Source organism: Asterias rubens, chromosome 1 (assembly GCF_902459465.1).
Source record: "Asterias rubens chromosome 1, eAstRub1.3, whole genome shotgun sequence".
In the NCBI taxonomy this organism is placed as follows: domain Eukaryota; kingdom Metazoa; phylum Echinodermata; class Asteroidea; order Forcipulatida; family Asteriidae; genus Asterias; species Asterias rubens.
The window spans coordinates 28,996,960-29,012,824 of record NC_047062.1 but is presented as its reverse complement, the minus strand read 5'-3'; the positions used below and the strand labels follow the sequence as shown (position 1 = coordinate 29,012,824).

Sequence of the window (15,865 nt, the reverse complement as noted above, 5' to 3'; positions counted from 1 at the left end):
CATAACACAAAAGTTTATATGAGGAGGATGCTCAGTGCTTTCTGATAGACTTAAAACTTGATGTGTTGTTTATATGGGTTTTTTATATTAAGTAATATACACAAGGGAAACTTATGAACAAATCAAAGTTGAAGAGAAGAGGGTGGCTAAGTGACCAAGATAGATGTTCAAATTATTCCGCTAATACACAAGTTACAACACAACAGGAGACTTTTGAGCCGCTAGCGGCAGCAGGCATAATGGACCTTTTTGCAGCTGCGCAAGTAATTCTGAGCAAGTAAGTGCACTACTTGCGAGAACTGTGAAAAAGGATCGACCAAAAGTCTCCCATTTGAACATTTTTTGCCAAATTATCTGATCATTAAATGTCATCCCCAGTTCAGAATCTAAGTATTACAGTTTCCCGTTTAATGATAATGTTATCAATATAAACCACAAGGGAAACTGATAATGATAATGTTGTATGGGTGAAAACATTACTCTTCATGTGGAAAGATCATGGATCTTCTTCTTAAAAACAGGATACTGTCTGTTTAGTCAATGGCATTTAGCAAACATCTCAAAATCCAAGCTCGTAATGTGCTCAAAGATTTCGAATTGTGTACATATTCCAGTCCATATTCCACTTTGCATATCACTATCAGACTTCACAAATTACTCCCACATCTACATTACATATGTTTACAAATGATTGTTCACTCTCACTAAAGTCAGTCATGAAGAAACTACTTAGTTGCGTATGACCAAATGCACCATGCAAGAATGTACAAAAGTCAAATTTGGGATAATAATTAAAACAAATCAGCCCTTGTTAAATCAGAATTACCACCGTCTGTGACAGTTTGAAATACTTCATCGCTTCACTGTCATATGTATCAGATTCCTTCTTTGCCCTTTTACAAGTTCAACCTTTTCATTTTTTGATACTTCGATATTGAGACAAGAAGAGCCTATTAAAGAAAAGATACCGATTACACCTTTCAAATAGCTTTCATTTTTGGACAAATTGGTAGCTCTGCTCATTCTTCACATTTCCAAATTTGGGCCTAGGGCTGGCTTGATGGGAACATTCATGGGGCCTGCTCACAGTGGTGCCTGGGACTGGTATTGCATGATGAACACGGTCAAAGCTCAAGGTCTGGAAAAATTGTGACTCACTGAAATTAAATCCTGCTTTTTTGAGCAGGATTTATATTTCAAAACGGATCATGGATGTTAGTTCTACATAAAAACACCCCTCAAATCCCAAATGATGACAGACTGATCAGTATTAAAGACAAAGAACTTTGAGCTTTCATTTTTATTGTTATTTGAACTGTAAAAAAAAAGACATAGTATACAAAAATGTTTTTCCAAGCTACACCACAAATATATGGTTTTTAAAACCACCACATTTTATGTAGTGAAAATTAAAAAAAATAACTGAAAACCACACTCAGGGTTCCAGTTAATTAATTGGGTTTACCTTTAAAAGGTAATGCCATTTTTAATCTGCAAAGGAGTATTTAAGATTATCAGGCTTTTTTTTATATTCTTCTTCACTTTTTTGAGTAAGCTTAAATATCAAGGACCTTCTTTGTTCCCAGATGGCAGAGGAAGATTCAGCTAATAAGCATTTTTGAGGTATGGCGGACGTGATACAAATGTAGGAGTGCACTGTTTGGTTTGGGTGTATACACACAAATTTACCCAAACCTTATAGTGTTGTACAACTAGCATTGTGTCCGCCATATCTCAAAAAGGCTTATTCCATCAATTTCCCTCATTGCTGGGGAAAAAAATCATTGTCAAAACAAACCAGAGACAACACTGATGACACTGGGGCCTCTTCCACAACCAAATAAGGTCTACTGTTTATCTCTTTCAAGAAGATACATCAAGCTCGATGATGACAAATCCGGTGAACTTTCACAAAGATGGTTGGATGAGAAAGTAATTGAGCTATCCCGGTGCCTGGAAGCTGTGTGCATAGGCATGATGGTAAATAATTTACTACATGAGGTAGACTTGTGGACAAGACGTTAATGGTCTGCCGCGGTGAGATAGTCGAGTTGTGGCGGTGCTCTCGCGAGATCACTGCTCTTCGCGCGAATTGTTGGTTGCCGACTTTTAATAATGGGAATGTAGTTGTGGAAGCATTATGCTCGCCAGCAGTCTCACGAGAATACTGCATGGGAATCCTGGGGAGATTCGAAACGCTATCACCGCGACAGACATTTAACAACTATACATAAGGAGGACTGGTTGGGGGTAGATTTCATCCAGGTTGGGTTTGATGACATGACAGTATTGATGAGAAGGAAACTAAGAGGAGTGTGTATGACACTAGATCTCGATGGGATTATCACAAAATGATTCCCATCCCATCTGTTTAAAATATCTTAAAAGCATCCTGATCTACCCGTTATAACAAATAATAACCAGCAATTTCATAGTTCAATTTAATATTCTTATGAGAGTACTCTCTGGAATTACATGTACAATGTAACTCGTCCCATATTCCACAATTCGGTATGTTTTTGTACAGTTCTGTGTGGTAAAAATCAAGCAAAATGCGTTAGTCTCAAAAATATTCATGAGCTTGTGAAATAAAAATTTTAAAAGTAACACATACGTCATGTAACAAAATTTTTTAAGAATTTAAAAGCTTTAAAATCAAATTTGAATTTGTAAAAACAAATGCACTGCAGTGGTGAAATAATCTCTGATTTTTGGGTCATGGTGAACCCCAAAATGGTGTGTATTTGCTCTGTTACATAATGCATTTGTGTGCATTTTTGTGCATTTGACATACATGTTAAATGCAGAAACAGCTTTTATCTGAGAAATTGAGATAAAAAAGACAATTTAAGTTGATCCTTTGGACTTTTGCTACTGGTCTACATTTCTTTAACTAAATATTACCAATCTGTGTAAATACTACGTATTGTGAGAGCAACAGAGCAAACTACCATTCACAAGTGGATTTGATGTACTTCCACAGGTCAAATGCACTTTGGTTATTCAGCTTAAAGGGGTATAGATGTGTGGCATTTAATTTTTGGATGGAATGGGGTTAACTTGGAACTGGTGGTAAAGTTTCAGCATTCCTTCATGATAACTTCCCATTCTTTATTTTATTATAATGATTTAAATTTGATATTAGTTTTATACAAACAGAAGAGGATAACATAAAACGATTTCAATGCATGACATTTCACCTGATAAATGAAAAAAACCAATGCCTCCTGAAGGATTGACAACAAAAACAAAAAAACACACACACAAAAATAACTACTTTGGTTTGCTCTCCAAGAAAATTCCAGAAATGAGAAAATCAGGAAAAATCCGTCTAGACATATACTTGGTCAGAACGTGGTTGTAATGTAACAAAAAGTTTTTCTAACGAAATTGGAAAATACATACCGGTACCTATTCAACTATGAGTCAAGTCATCCAAGATAAACTGAGCATTAATTTATAATATTTTTATCGGGGGAAAAGCACTCACTGGTGACTGAACCCATCTAATGGAATTGGCTAATGCTTTTCAGTCATAAATTGTTATCCTGTTACAATATTTATATTAATCTCTTAATTGTATTTCAGAAATAGCATTTTAAAGGCTTGAGTCACTGCTTTATGATCAAGTGTGACAGTCTCATAATAACAAGTAATGCAATGTAGATCATCATAGCCAACATTTATTACTTTAGTGACAATATATTACTGGTTTTCCTAAGAACACAAATTTAGAAGTGACATCCTTCAGCACAGTCTGTTATTTCAGGCCTCTAAGTGGTCAGTTTTTATTATCTAAGTGGTCAAGCTAATTATTGGTAGCCATTGGTTGATTTAAAAACAGGCATTATTGACCCTTTGGGAACAAAATTGTATTGAGCATAAGGGCCAACACATATTATAGCCTTAATTAGTTTCTCCAGGCTAATTTAACAACAATTTTACTGGTTTTTGTGAGGGCCATAAAAGCAACAAAAAGAAGACTTTAGCAGGAAGAACTTTTTAATCAAAACTATTGGCCATTCTGGACCAAAATTTTTGATGTTTGGCTGAAACCCGCTGAATAGGAGTTAATGCCCACGAAGGAATTGACTCCCCAAATGGCAGAAATTGTTGACATTGTGCAGGGGTACATTCCATATCAAGCAAGGATTTTTATAATATGCTATATGGCATTGACACAAAAGTATAAATTTAAATTAATGCGTTTAATAGTGTATTTTATGCACTTATTTTGTCATGTCATAACTCCTACACCTAACCATCAACATCAATCAAATAAGCAGGGTTTACTTCATTCCTGGTTCATTTAGTGGAGACAACGGTACAAATATCAATAAGTTTGAGTATAGAAATATCGATTGGTGCATATTGACTAGTGCCGACAACACAAACACTTATTATTGCACTATGCAGAGTGAGACATTTGTAAGATAATTAACATTTTCACTGTCAAGTAATGTAACAGCTGCCCTATGGAAAGGACTGCAGTATGAATTTTCTCTAGTTAATAAAATATGTACACCATGGATTTATCAGTGCATTGTACTCCAATAAAACTCGGCTCCCTTTATGTTAGTGTACCACTCACAGCAGTGTGTACGTAACCGGAATTACACACACAGTACTGGTACTCACGCTTCGGGATCCGTTATTCAACAGTTTTTAGTTTCCACACAAACTGTATACCGCATTGACCTTGTCACTATGACAACGTAAACACCTGTCACTATTCAAAAAAAGCCTTTTAATTTATTAGCTGTAAGTGCAGTAATAACAGTTGACCTCCAGCGTTTAGAGACTCTTAACCACTGACATGGACTTTCAGACAGCAGTGACTGTTATTATTATGTTTTGGCTGACATAATAACAGCAAACACACCTAATAAAACAAGAAGAACAGGACTAGTGCGATGGGACGCAATATGAAAGGTAGAAATTAGTTCACTCTCCATCTCCCTCATTATTTGCACATCTGAGTAAACCCACTCTTTAAAAGACCTTGAATTAATTTCCCTTTTTCCCAATTGCATTATCTCCCTTCCTAATCTAATCCCCTTTTTTAAGCCTGCTCCAAGCTGTGCATTTTGACAATGGCAACTCCTGATGACAAACTAAAGGGTGAGGTTGGATCAAGGGGATTCATTCTGCTCCCCAGAAGAAGAAAAAAACGGTCAGTCACACTCGCTCACTACACTGAACATCTGTTAGGCTGTCTTTAGAGGGGATTTTTAACTGATACCATCTGAAGCAAACTAGATCCCCTACTTCTGGAGAAAGACTTTAAAATTTAAAGCTTATGGGATGGATCTTCAACACTCTCAATTGGTCATTCTTAAATGCTTAAAATCGTTAAAGCTTACTACCCACCCATATTCTTCTAAATTCACCTGCAGGGTTAACGGTTTTTGCTCTCTCTGGTTTTGATTTCGCGAGTACACACAACAGTTCCTCAAAGCAAAATACAGTCTAAAAAATGAAGATGTTTACTAACAGTAAATACAGGCCATCAAACTCAATGCTACTCTGAGATTAACGAGTTACTGTCAACACACCGCTGAGTTATTGGTACCTGTAGGTAAGCCAACCTCATGGGAATTGTGTTTGGCAATGTACTTTTGTAAATGCCCTCTCTGAAAGTACTTTTACGGGGGTTACTGCTGAGAAAAACTGAGAAATTCTTATAATTTCATCTCTTTCAAGGGTGAATGAGCCATTAATTTGTAAAATGACTGTTGAACCATGGTGAAAGTTTATTCCTCCACGGCTGACTTGTCTACATGGTAATATTTCTGGAGCCAGTCTCTACTCATCTTCATTGTCAGAGGCAAAGTGTCTGTTCTATGGATCGCCGCTCTCATCTGTTTGAACGAGAGGAGTCTGGAATGAGACCCAGACCGCCCAGTGTGCTCTTGATGTAATTGAACACAGCATGGTGCCGGGCATTCATATGGAATTTCATAGAGACTTCATAATTCAGGATGTATGGCCAGGAGGCCTGTTTACCACTCTCTGAACAAAGAAACAGGCCACTCTAATGTGGTTGGACCAGCCAATTTGATGCTCCTCACAGTTATTTCAAAACATTTATGAATGGACTATAAATAAATAAGAAGCAGATGCTTTTTGTCAGTGTTTATTTTCAGATAGATTGTGAATGACAACAATACTCATTGATCAAAATGCACAGTCCACAAAGGTTTTACAGTATGTAGGCCTTTCATGTTTTCAAATCTAGAATTCCTTTGATGTACTTTTAAAAATTGTACTACATGTATGAGAAAAAAATATTTTAAAATTCATAGGCCTCATTTAGAATGCCACCCTAGCATATCAAAATTTATCCTTTTTGAGGGATGTAGCAAAAGCAGTCTTTAAGAATTTTAGGCAATATCATCGCTAACCCCCACCAAGCCAATATGAGGACAATAAATGATTCAGATGCCAAACTTAACATTTTTCGAACAGCAATTCTGTAAAGGACTTTTGCAGCACCCATAGCAACAGTAAACACTCTTTAAAATGCCCCCTTTTGTACAAGTACTGAACGTTGGTTTGTCAAGTCATATTTAAAGTCCAGTCCTATTAAACCGTTAGGGCTTGACCTTCAAAATTTACACAACCCTTGTGTGCACTTGCAATTGAAACAGAGTCAAGTATTTGTTTTGTGTGGACTGGACACAGCCCTGCATACATAATGCTCTTGGAAGAAGGGCAAGCGTACATTGTACCAATGGATACTTCTTGGGAAAACTAAAAGCAGGCTTGTACATGTTTGCTTCGGTTTTGAAAGGGAATAGGGCACCAAGGCATTTTCTCCTTGGTAAAAGGCACCCTATGAGGAAATTGTAAATTTCTACTGGACAAATCCACCCAAACCCAATGAAGTATCAGGCCTTCAAAAGTGTGCTATTTTCATAATTCAACAATCTTTGATAAATTTGAATCAACCTTTTCCATCGCTTTTAACTGTTAATTTCTCAATTTGTATGTTCCCACAAATGGGATTAAACAGTTTCAGGGCTGATACGCATTCTTGTCGGGCAAGTAAGTTTTTCCTTAGTAAAGGACACTTCTAAAGAGGATACTTTCTTTTTTTGCAACATTTCAAGGGGCATTGAGGCAATGACCAGGGGCATGAAGGTAATGTTATTCTTTCAGAAATGAAGGTAATAGGCCTATGGAAATAAAATGGTTCACTGTGTCATTGTATCATCTACTATCCCAAAAGAGTCAAATGATGCATTTTGTTTTAAAAATACTGATGTTCATCGAACCCACCAAGTATATTTTTGTGCCTTGTGCACTTTATAACAAGATCAAAATTTAGCATCAATGATACAATCTTCAACCATGGTTTGTCCATGGCGGTAGACCTCCATGGTTTGTCATTGGCTCCCATGTTAGCAACCTGCTCCTACTTCAATTGTAAACCAATTAACTTATTTACATAACTAATAAATATTGAGTAATCTCTTGCTTACTGTGGTTACGGAACAAACAGCTTAATGATAAGCTTGTAATAGTTGACACGCTTTTGGTTCTATTAATTGGATACTTGTCTCCATTGCTATAAAATGTTGATCTATCATATGGTATCATGGGGCTACACGATTCTGTGAAGTTACAAACGGATTACACTGATAAAAACATGGGATTTAACCTAGACCTTTGTTAGTGATGGTTCGTGACATTGGATTGACTAATGACACAGTGACCTGAATGAGAGATACATAGCGACTGTACACACTTTGTTTGCAATCTCATAGTGAAGTGAATCTAACCATACTAGCAAAGTGCTAAACAATTATGTGTACATAGTGGGTTATCTTGAGCTTACATGCATAAAGAACATGCTGAATCATGTGTGACATGCTCTTCTCTTGAAATAATGTGTACAGTTATATACCCAGGTTTCTTTTCAAAGCTTCATTGGTAAAAATAAAAGTCAGAGTGTTCAAAACAAAACTTTTAAAACAACCTGTACAAATTTCACTGAATGGGTGCAGAATTGTCATGCATATTGTGTTTAGCACTTTAAATTGCCTAGTTACGAGATATAGACAGGTATAAAATATTTGGTCCTCCTTTGGAAAAAAGGAAAAACATTTTTATTGAGAAAAGGAGCTTGCCTATAAGATGTACACATTGGTATAGTAGATTTGTATTTTTATTCTAAAACAAAAATTAACCTGATATCTACATGTATGAGGGCAAAAGAATCAGTGTGAGATGAAAGTAGGAAGAGTATCATGCCTGCATAAATAAGAGCATTCAAGAACTAACTTTCAGGAACAAAATTAACCAATTCATAGGGCGTACAACAGCTCTAAGCTTTTCAAATTACAAGTTATCCATTCTTTAGTATTCTGAAGATTGCCAATTTGCAACACATGTGTTGTCCCTAGTCTCCACAGAGTCTCTAATATATTTATTTAGGGATCGTTTAATTTACAGTCCTTGAACTTCAAACTGGCATTGCCTGACACATATTAAATGACCCAATGCAGCAATTTCAATTTGTTTTAATGGAGTGCCCTTTATCAAGGTGAATTTTAAATTATGAATGTGATTGCTACAATGGGCTTCAAGAATGCAGTGTCAGTGAATCTGTTGGTTTTTTGTTTATAAAAATTTACCTTTGGGAAATAAAGCAATAAAGTGATGCAGTATTGATGTTTTTGTTGCAAGAAATTGTAGGCCCTATCTCCTTTTTACTAAAATGTTGATTCTAGCATGAAGTGGGTACATCTGGGCTAATTTAAACCATGCCTCTCAAAGGTACTAGATTAGGATTCAACATTTTGGCACTGTGAAACAATCAGGGTCCAATTTCATTGCGCTGCTTAGCGGCTGATTTTGTACTTACTGCACGATTTCCATTTCATAGCGCTGCTAACCGTAAGCACACGAAAAGGCATGCTAACCTTCCGGCGCTTACCGCACGACGTCACAATGCCAATCCACAGTGAACGCGCAATATGGCCGCCCAATTTTTCTGCTAACCTGTGAAATACGCTTGCACCTTAGCAAAAAATTTCTGTGAAGTTATCAGGCCTGCCATCTTCGATCTATGATGAAGACGACAGGAACAATGGGTTCTGCAATTCAGTTCAGTAAAGGGAAAACTACAACTCTACACAGTCCTTATATTTGTTTAAAATTTCCAGAATGAGAATCTCACTTCCCAACACTACGTATTGATGACAAACTAGATTAGTACAAGCATCTGATCAACATTAATAAAATTATAAGTTATCTACTGGTACAATAATTGTCTAGCCCTAGGGGGTACCAGGGGTTGGTGACAATGATGAACTAGGCATCAGAAGTTGTAAACCATAGACTGGCACTTAGCCAACCTTAGATGCCATCACTACCTGAATGACAGGACATGCCAGCTGATAGCTTATATCAAGATGGAAACCCCCCCCCCCCCCCCCCCCCCCCCCCCCCCCCCCCCCCCGGTGCTCAGAAGGTAAATCCCAGTAATTAGCTATGCTATTTAGAGATGTATGATAGCATGCAAACAAGATGTTCACATTCTCATGGTGTACTGTACACTGGTGCCTGGGGCCTGGTTGATCGCAGGCCTAGAAAGTAAATAACTTTTAATAAGCCATCTATGAACAAAGCAGAGTTCCTCTCCCAAAATATGATAAGTTGGTTATAGATGTCCTTCAATTAAGGTTTTAAATGATTTATAATTATCTGACTCCCATCCTATTTTAAGACTTATTTGTACAGTATAACAATGTTAATTGCACTGAACCAACCAATTTCTTAACCTTTTACAAATTTGATACAGGCACAGTGCCTTTGTAATCAATAACAATTTATACAAGAAACTAAAAGCTCTGTAAATGATTCCTTGACGGTTTGTATAATAGGTTTGCCTACAACTTATTGGACATAGAACCACATAAAGCATCAATCTGACAAAAGGGAAAACACTGTACTATATAAAATATGACTCACCAGCTCCTGAGATGCATAGTTATCTGAGTGTCTGTCTACCGAGTTATAGCAATGATCAAACGAGTAGTTCTTGACTCGCTCCCTGTTTCTGTCACCCTCGGAGCTGTGGATCTGAGAATTTCCATACGTACAATTTAGAGCAACCCTCTCTTTATTACTGCTTTAAGTCTAACCATACAAAGACCTTTCTTTGTGATTGGTTTCCATTTATAATTTAAACCAATCTTTTATGAAAGAATTGTTTTTATTTACCATTCTCATTTTCTACAAACTGAATTTAGAAACATTTGTTAAATCAACAATTTTATAACAAACGTAGTGGCTGCCAAAGTCGTTTTTGGACAGAGGTATAATATATCTTACTAATTATACTAATTATACTAATTATACTACGATCAGGGAGGGGGGGCGGCAGCTGCCCTCCCAAATTTGGGCAAAACAGTTAGGAGAATTGGACAACAGCAAGAAGATACTTTTTTTTTTTACCTGGTATCAGGAATTGGTGTGTTTTAATTGTAAAATTTTAGGCAAATCAACACCTCTGCGGCCCCCTTTGAACCCATGATTAGAGCTAGTGTTGTTTTTATTATTTTGTTACGTTATTAATGGTTAATCATTACAAAATAATTATTTAATGTTTTAAGGCAGAAGAACACTTCATACATTGGCATGGAATCCCAATATTTTAGACAATGTGCTTTGTTCAAATACTGTACACTGTAGTGTCAATACGTTCAATATGTATTATGAGAACCATTGTATTTATTTATTTGGCCTTGTGTCACAGTCTGAGTGGGCCACTCTCTTTGTTGGGAATAAGTGAAGCCAACAAGTCAAATTCTTTGACACTGTACTAACAATCACCAATAAGTGATGCAGAGTATTTTACACAGTAAGTACACACAAGGCATGCATGACATTAAAAGGTTCTGCTATCAATAAACCAGATAAATTGAATTTATAAATAACTTTTGATGTTGATTTTGTTGTTATTAATTACTCATCCACACATGTGCTAATATTTTGCATAAATATTTGTATGCGCACAAAGCAAACAAATAAAAAGGAAGGTCATTTGAGGCGGAAACGGTACACCAATTTTAAAGTAAAAGACTAAACTGTCAGAAAACATTAAATTCACAATTTGTGTTTAAATGCTTTGTTACAAATTTTAAGATTTTGGTGACTTGAGGCCTGTAATTTTAGCATAGGGCCGGTAAACTCAGGACCACTGTAAGCCAATGGTCCAAGTGTTTTTCTCAAAGAGTAACATTCTTTTTTTAAATGTTGATTTTGAGTCTGATAATATCTTACAATCTGTTGAACATCAAAGTGCTTGACCGAAAAAGGCAAAGAAATTAGATTCTATTTTTCAAGTGCTTGCTGAAATCAACAGTGTAATTTTGATTCTGGTCTTGCACACAATACATGTATCCTGGTCCAAGAAAAGTTTTACTTTTCGATTCTTCCCTCAAAATCGTGCCGTGGGTATGTCCCATTGTCTTGACCTTTTAGATATCAAGCGCTTATCAATTTCATTTTTTATTTAGCAATACAAGTATTAATTATTTGGAAGGAGTGGAGATGATGAAGTCAGGGTGAGAAGGGCCTTATATTTACCTTGAGGTTTGTAATGCTTAAGACATCTGCATTGACATCAACAATACTGGTAGCTCCTGCGTCCACCTCTCTGTAATTGTTTACAAGAAAAAGGAGAAATCTCACAAATTTGTTCTTCAACCAATAAGTGCTCATTTGACAAGCACCCGTTGGAAATGATTTCAAGTTGAACTTGAAATGTTACAAACTAATTGAGTAGGTCAACTAGACCCAGTTACTGGGGCACGTTACTCCCCTTTTTTATATTCTTGGTCTAGGGGCCATCTGTACATTCTCCATGAATATCTGTGTCTGTATAGTTGAGCCGGCAACTATTTTTTCAGGACTGTCAGATTTTGCAAACTATATAAATAATCAAGGTTTTTTTTTTAGAGAAAGAGGTCATACACAAATATTTTTACCACACACAAATTTCAACTGGTCTTTCTACGGATAATTAGGTGAGCCCTTTGCACTGTTGTTTGTTGTCACCAAGAAAATATTATTATTTTATTAGTTCCTTCCTCCCCATGCGTACACACAAAAGGTTTATTTTCTTGGCACACACCGCTCCAGGCAAACTAGTTTATGTGGAGGTGGCCCAACCACCCAACCAACTTTAATTAACCCTTTCCACCAAAATACTAACTATTCATTATTTACCACAAACATATTAAAAAGAGAAATTAATTGTCAGCCTACTTCAGTAACCATAGAGCACAAACGAATAACCACACAAACAAGCCATATAAAGATACATTGTATGTCTCAGAGAGCGAGTAGCGTATGAACTGTGGATGAGTCGGCTGGGAATGGCTGTTCACGGTCGGTCGAGCAAACACACGACACACGCTTACAAACCTAACCGCTACTCGGACATTTTCACTACAAAAACACAACCCATTTATCACACTAAATACAACTTACTTTTTGCTGGGTGGACGCACACGTACAGCTACCTTCACGTTCGCCATTGCAGGTTCACCAAAATGGTAATTACAGACATTTCGGTGGTAAAAATCACAGAATATTCTCTCACGACACTGTTGACAATAGCATCTCCACAGTAAAATGCATCTCAGATAGATATAATAACACACGCGTTTTGTGTGCAGACGACCCACACGGACGGTTTCGTTGAAATTGTATGGGATTTCTAGCCTGGTGTCACGTGGTACAGCAACGGACAAAAGACAAACGATACAAAAAGCGACCCTCGCGTTTTTCCATTTAAAATGTACGCTTATTAATATTTTAGTTGAAAATAAAATCTGAAAGCTTTGCTCGTTGTAAAGGTGTACCTAGGTTATTCATTTGAATAGTTGGAAATGCAGCATTTTAAGTATAATTCTCTCAATTTGATCATTCTGCTGATGGGTTTTGCTTTCATTTTTATAGAATTTCCCCAGTTCTTGAACATTACAACCTGAGAAACAATTAGTCATAATTATTTTGAATGGAAAGACTTAAATCCTTTTTTTCATTCGTATTTTCTGATAATATTGTAAATTCACTTGTAAAATTGTGGCTTTTATTTCTAGTAACTATGTGCAAAAAACTCATAGCAGACGACAATCCGTTGTTGCAACTAACTGCAGGGAGAGTGGCGAAGTAAGAGGGCGCCCTTCCGTTTTTCTCGAGTGCTATTAGTCGGTGGATGAGATGGGTATCATCTTCTTATTAGAAAGAGTGCAAGTTTGAACAATCTTAAGTAACTTTTACACGCCAAAGATGTTCAACACAACTAGGAAACAAAACGGAAAACGTTTCCGTATCATGACACCACTTTTTAACTCGCTTTTATAAAAAAAAGAATATCTCATGAGTGAATGATATAGAATTTTATTTCAAAACGGATGAAAGAGTGGTAGCAGGGGTCGGAAACTTTCCCAGAAAAATGAACAAACATCCAGTTGCCTACAATTGGAGTTAAAACCGTACCAAAAGCTGCAAAATGTTATTACATAAAATACAGAAAATCAATCAATTAAGCAAATACACCAACTCAGACAGGTTTTATGTTTTCATAAATCACTGGCTTTTACTCTATTTCTATCACCAGTACAAAAGTATTTATTGTTTAAATCTAATTAGCAATCAATCAATCAATCAATCAATCAATCAATCAATCAATCAATCATAGAGCGATCTCAAATTAGCACTATACAGACAGGCAAATGCTGTTCAATTTAATAAAAGTCTGTAATAATTATTAACTTAATTTTAATATGCTTTCCATTTGCAGTTAATTTGAAACAAAATTCAAACAGAAGGAATTTAGAAAAAGAGTAAAAAATATTAGTAATAAATAATAAAAAATCAAATTAGATAGAAAATAATGAGTAAAACATCAAAGACCTGCTTAATAAACTCAAACTAATTTAGCAAAATCAGATACACTTAGCAAAAACACATAAACAAAATAGTGCAAAACAGTAGCTGCATGGTGACTGACTCCCAGCCAGTAATGTCATTTTTAACAAACAAATTTGCTGCCAAAAAAACTACATATTTCAACCAAATAAAATTCAACTTACCCTGCTTTAAAAACTATGCAAAGCGATACTATAAAAATAAACTATGCCATAAATACAACCTTAATTTTTTTTCTTTTGTTTACAAAGCAACATTTACACACAAGCTGAAACCTTTCACATCTGATCCGTGCATTTAATGACAATAATTAGTAAAATAACTTTAAAAAGTTTCACTTTTGTCATCCAGGGGTTTGTCATTAATTTGTAATAAACAAATATTTCCTTTGTTTAAAACCAATAACGGGGTTAAACATAATTAACCATAAACAAAAACTTTAAAAAATATTTATATTGGATTAAAAGATTGTTAAATTAAGGCTATCCCCCCTGAATTTTAGCAGGGATAATAAAACAATATCATAAAATGGTTACTTTGAGTTTAATAACAGTAAATGAAAGTTGCACTCAAGTTGTTCATAGAAAAACAGTTTAGTCATAACACTGTGGATATTTTTTCCTCATTTTGATTCTGGTCTTGTGAAAAATTTTCTGATCTAGCAAAAATGTTGAGCTACAAGCCTGCATTTTATTTTTTAAATGTTTCCCCAAACTTCAGGCCCTGAATAAGCTCACTAATTCCTGTTTGCCTGACAATTATGAAACATCAATACTCTAATAAATTCTTTGGTAAATAATGCAAATACTTTGGCAATGACAATTGGTTAAATAGATTTATCTTGACATAACAAAAAGTTACGTAACTAATATAAGTTTGCTAAATGCTTTAGTTTGATCTAACTTGGCAGGAAATGGTGGTAACTTTGTTTCCTCTGTGTAAGAGCTTACATCAAAAAGTTATTCCTAATACACATTATGTCGACCAATCCATTTGAGGTGAATTTAATCTGTCCTGGTGTGGATTTCTCAAAGGGTAAGTTTTATCTCAATTTAGGATGAGTTGATTTAGGATGACTTGTCCTAACTAAATTTTTAATATCTCCTAAGGACTAGTCCTAAGTTAGGACTAGTCCTAAGTTAGGACTAGTCCTAAGTTAGGACAAGTCCTATGTTAGGACTAGTCCTATGTTAGGACTAGTCTAATTCTTTGTGAAATCAAGCCAAGTACCTGTGAGTTCCACTGTTTGCTGTGACTTATCTACGCTTGCATTTGACTTGCGACGGGCTTGCGTCTTGTTGCGTCAACATAATCAATCGATGGTAAAGAAAACAAACTTTGGACTTATCTGTGTCCAAGTAAGGGAGGGAAATCTCTAGTTATCAGCAATGGATTGGTCTACAAAGATGAAACTATCTAAACCTAGAGATATACTGACAATTTGTGTAAAATTCAACGATGAAATGTTTTTACTCTCTTGTCTCTACAGGACAAAAAGGTAGCTGACATCTGTGGAACACATTCAACACTTTCTATATATTTTTTAATTATACATGATACAACTTTGATTTTGTGATATATGGCTACACAAGTTGAAAAATGTTGATTGTTGTATTATACTTTATTAAAATTACTATGTATTTTACTAAAAATAGAACTGATACATTCTTTATAGTGTGAATAAACCACACTGAATTTGTTGATAATTTTTTTTTAATCAATAAAAGGAAGATACTTCAATTCATATACTAGTTCTCAAAGTACTTTTTTGGTGACATGCTAAACACACAAAAAAAGAACGGCAAATCGAATAGAAACATATATTGTTTTAAATATTATTACTTCAAAACACAAACTACAAGCACCACAATCATATTGCTCCTAAGTCCTGTTGAAAGACTTTAAACATTCTACC

The 15,865-nt window shown here is 35.6% G+C and overlaps 1 protein-coding gene across 1 annotated transcript in view; it reads right to left on the bottom strand.

Moving 5' to 3' along the window:
- Window positions 1–12,620, bottom strand: part of LOC117306956 (microtubule-associated protein futsch-like) — an 80,476-nt gene extending 67,856 nt beyond the window's left edge. The window contains exons 1-3 of the mRNA XM_033791559.1: window positions 12,505–12,620; window positions 11,599–11,668; window positions 9,979–10,089 (exon numbers count right to left, since the gene is read on the bottom strand). Coding sequence (XP_033647450.1) covers window positions 9,979–10,089; window positions 11,599–11,668; window positions 12,505–12,551 — 228 coding nt within the window. The 5' untranslated portion in view covers window positions 12,552–12,620. The remainder of the gene's footprint in view (window positions 1–9,978; window positions 10,090–11,598; window positions 11,669–12,504) is intronic.
- Window positions 12,621–15,865: the final 3,245 nt, after the last annotated feature.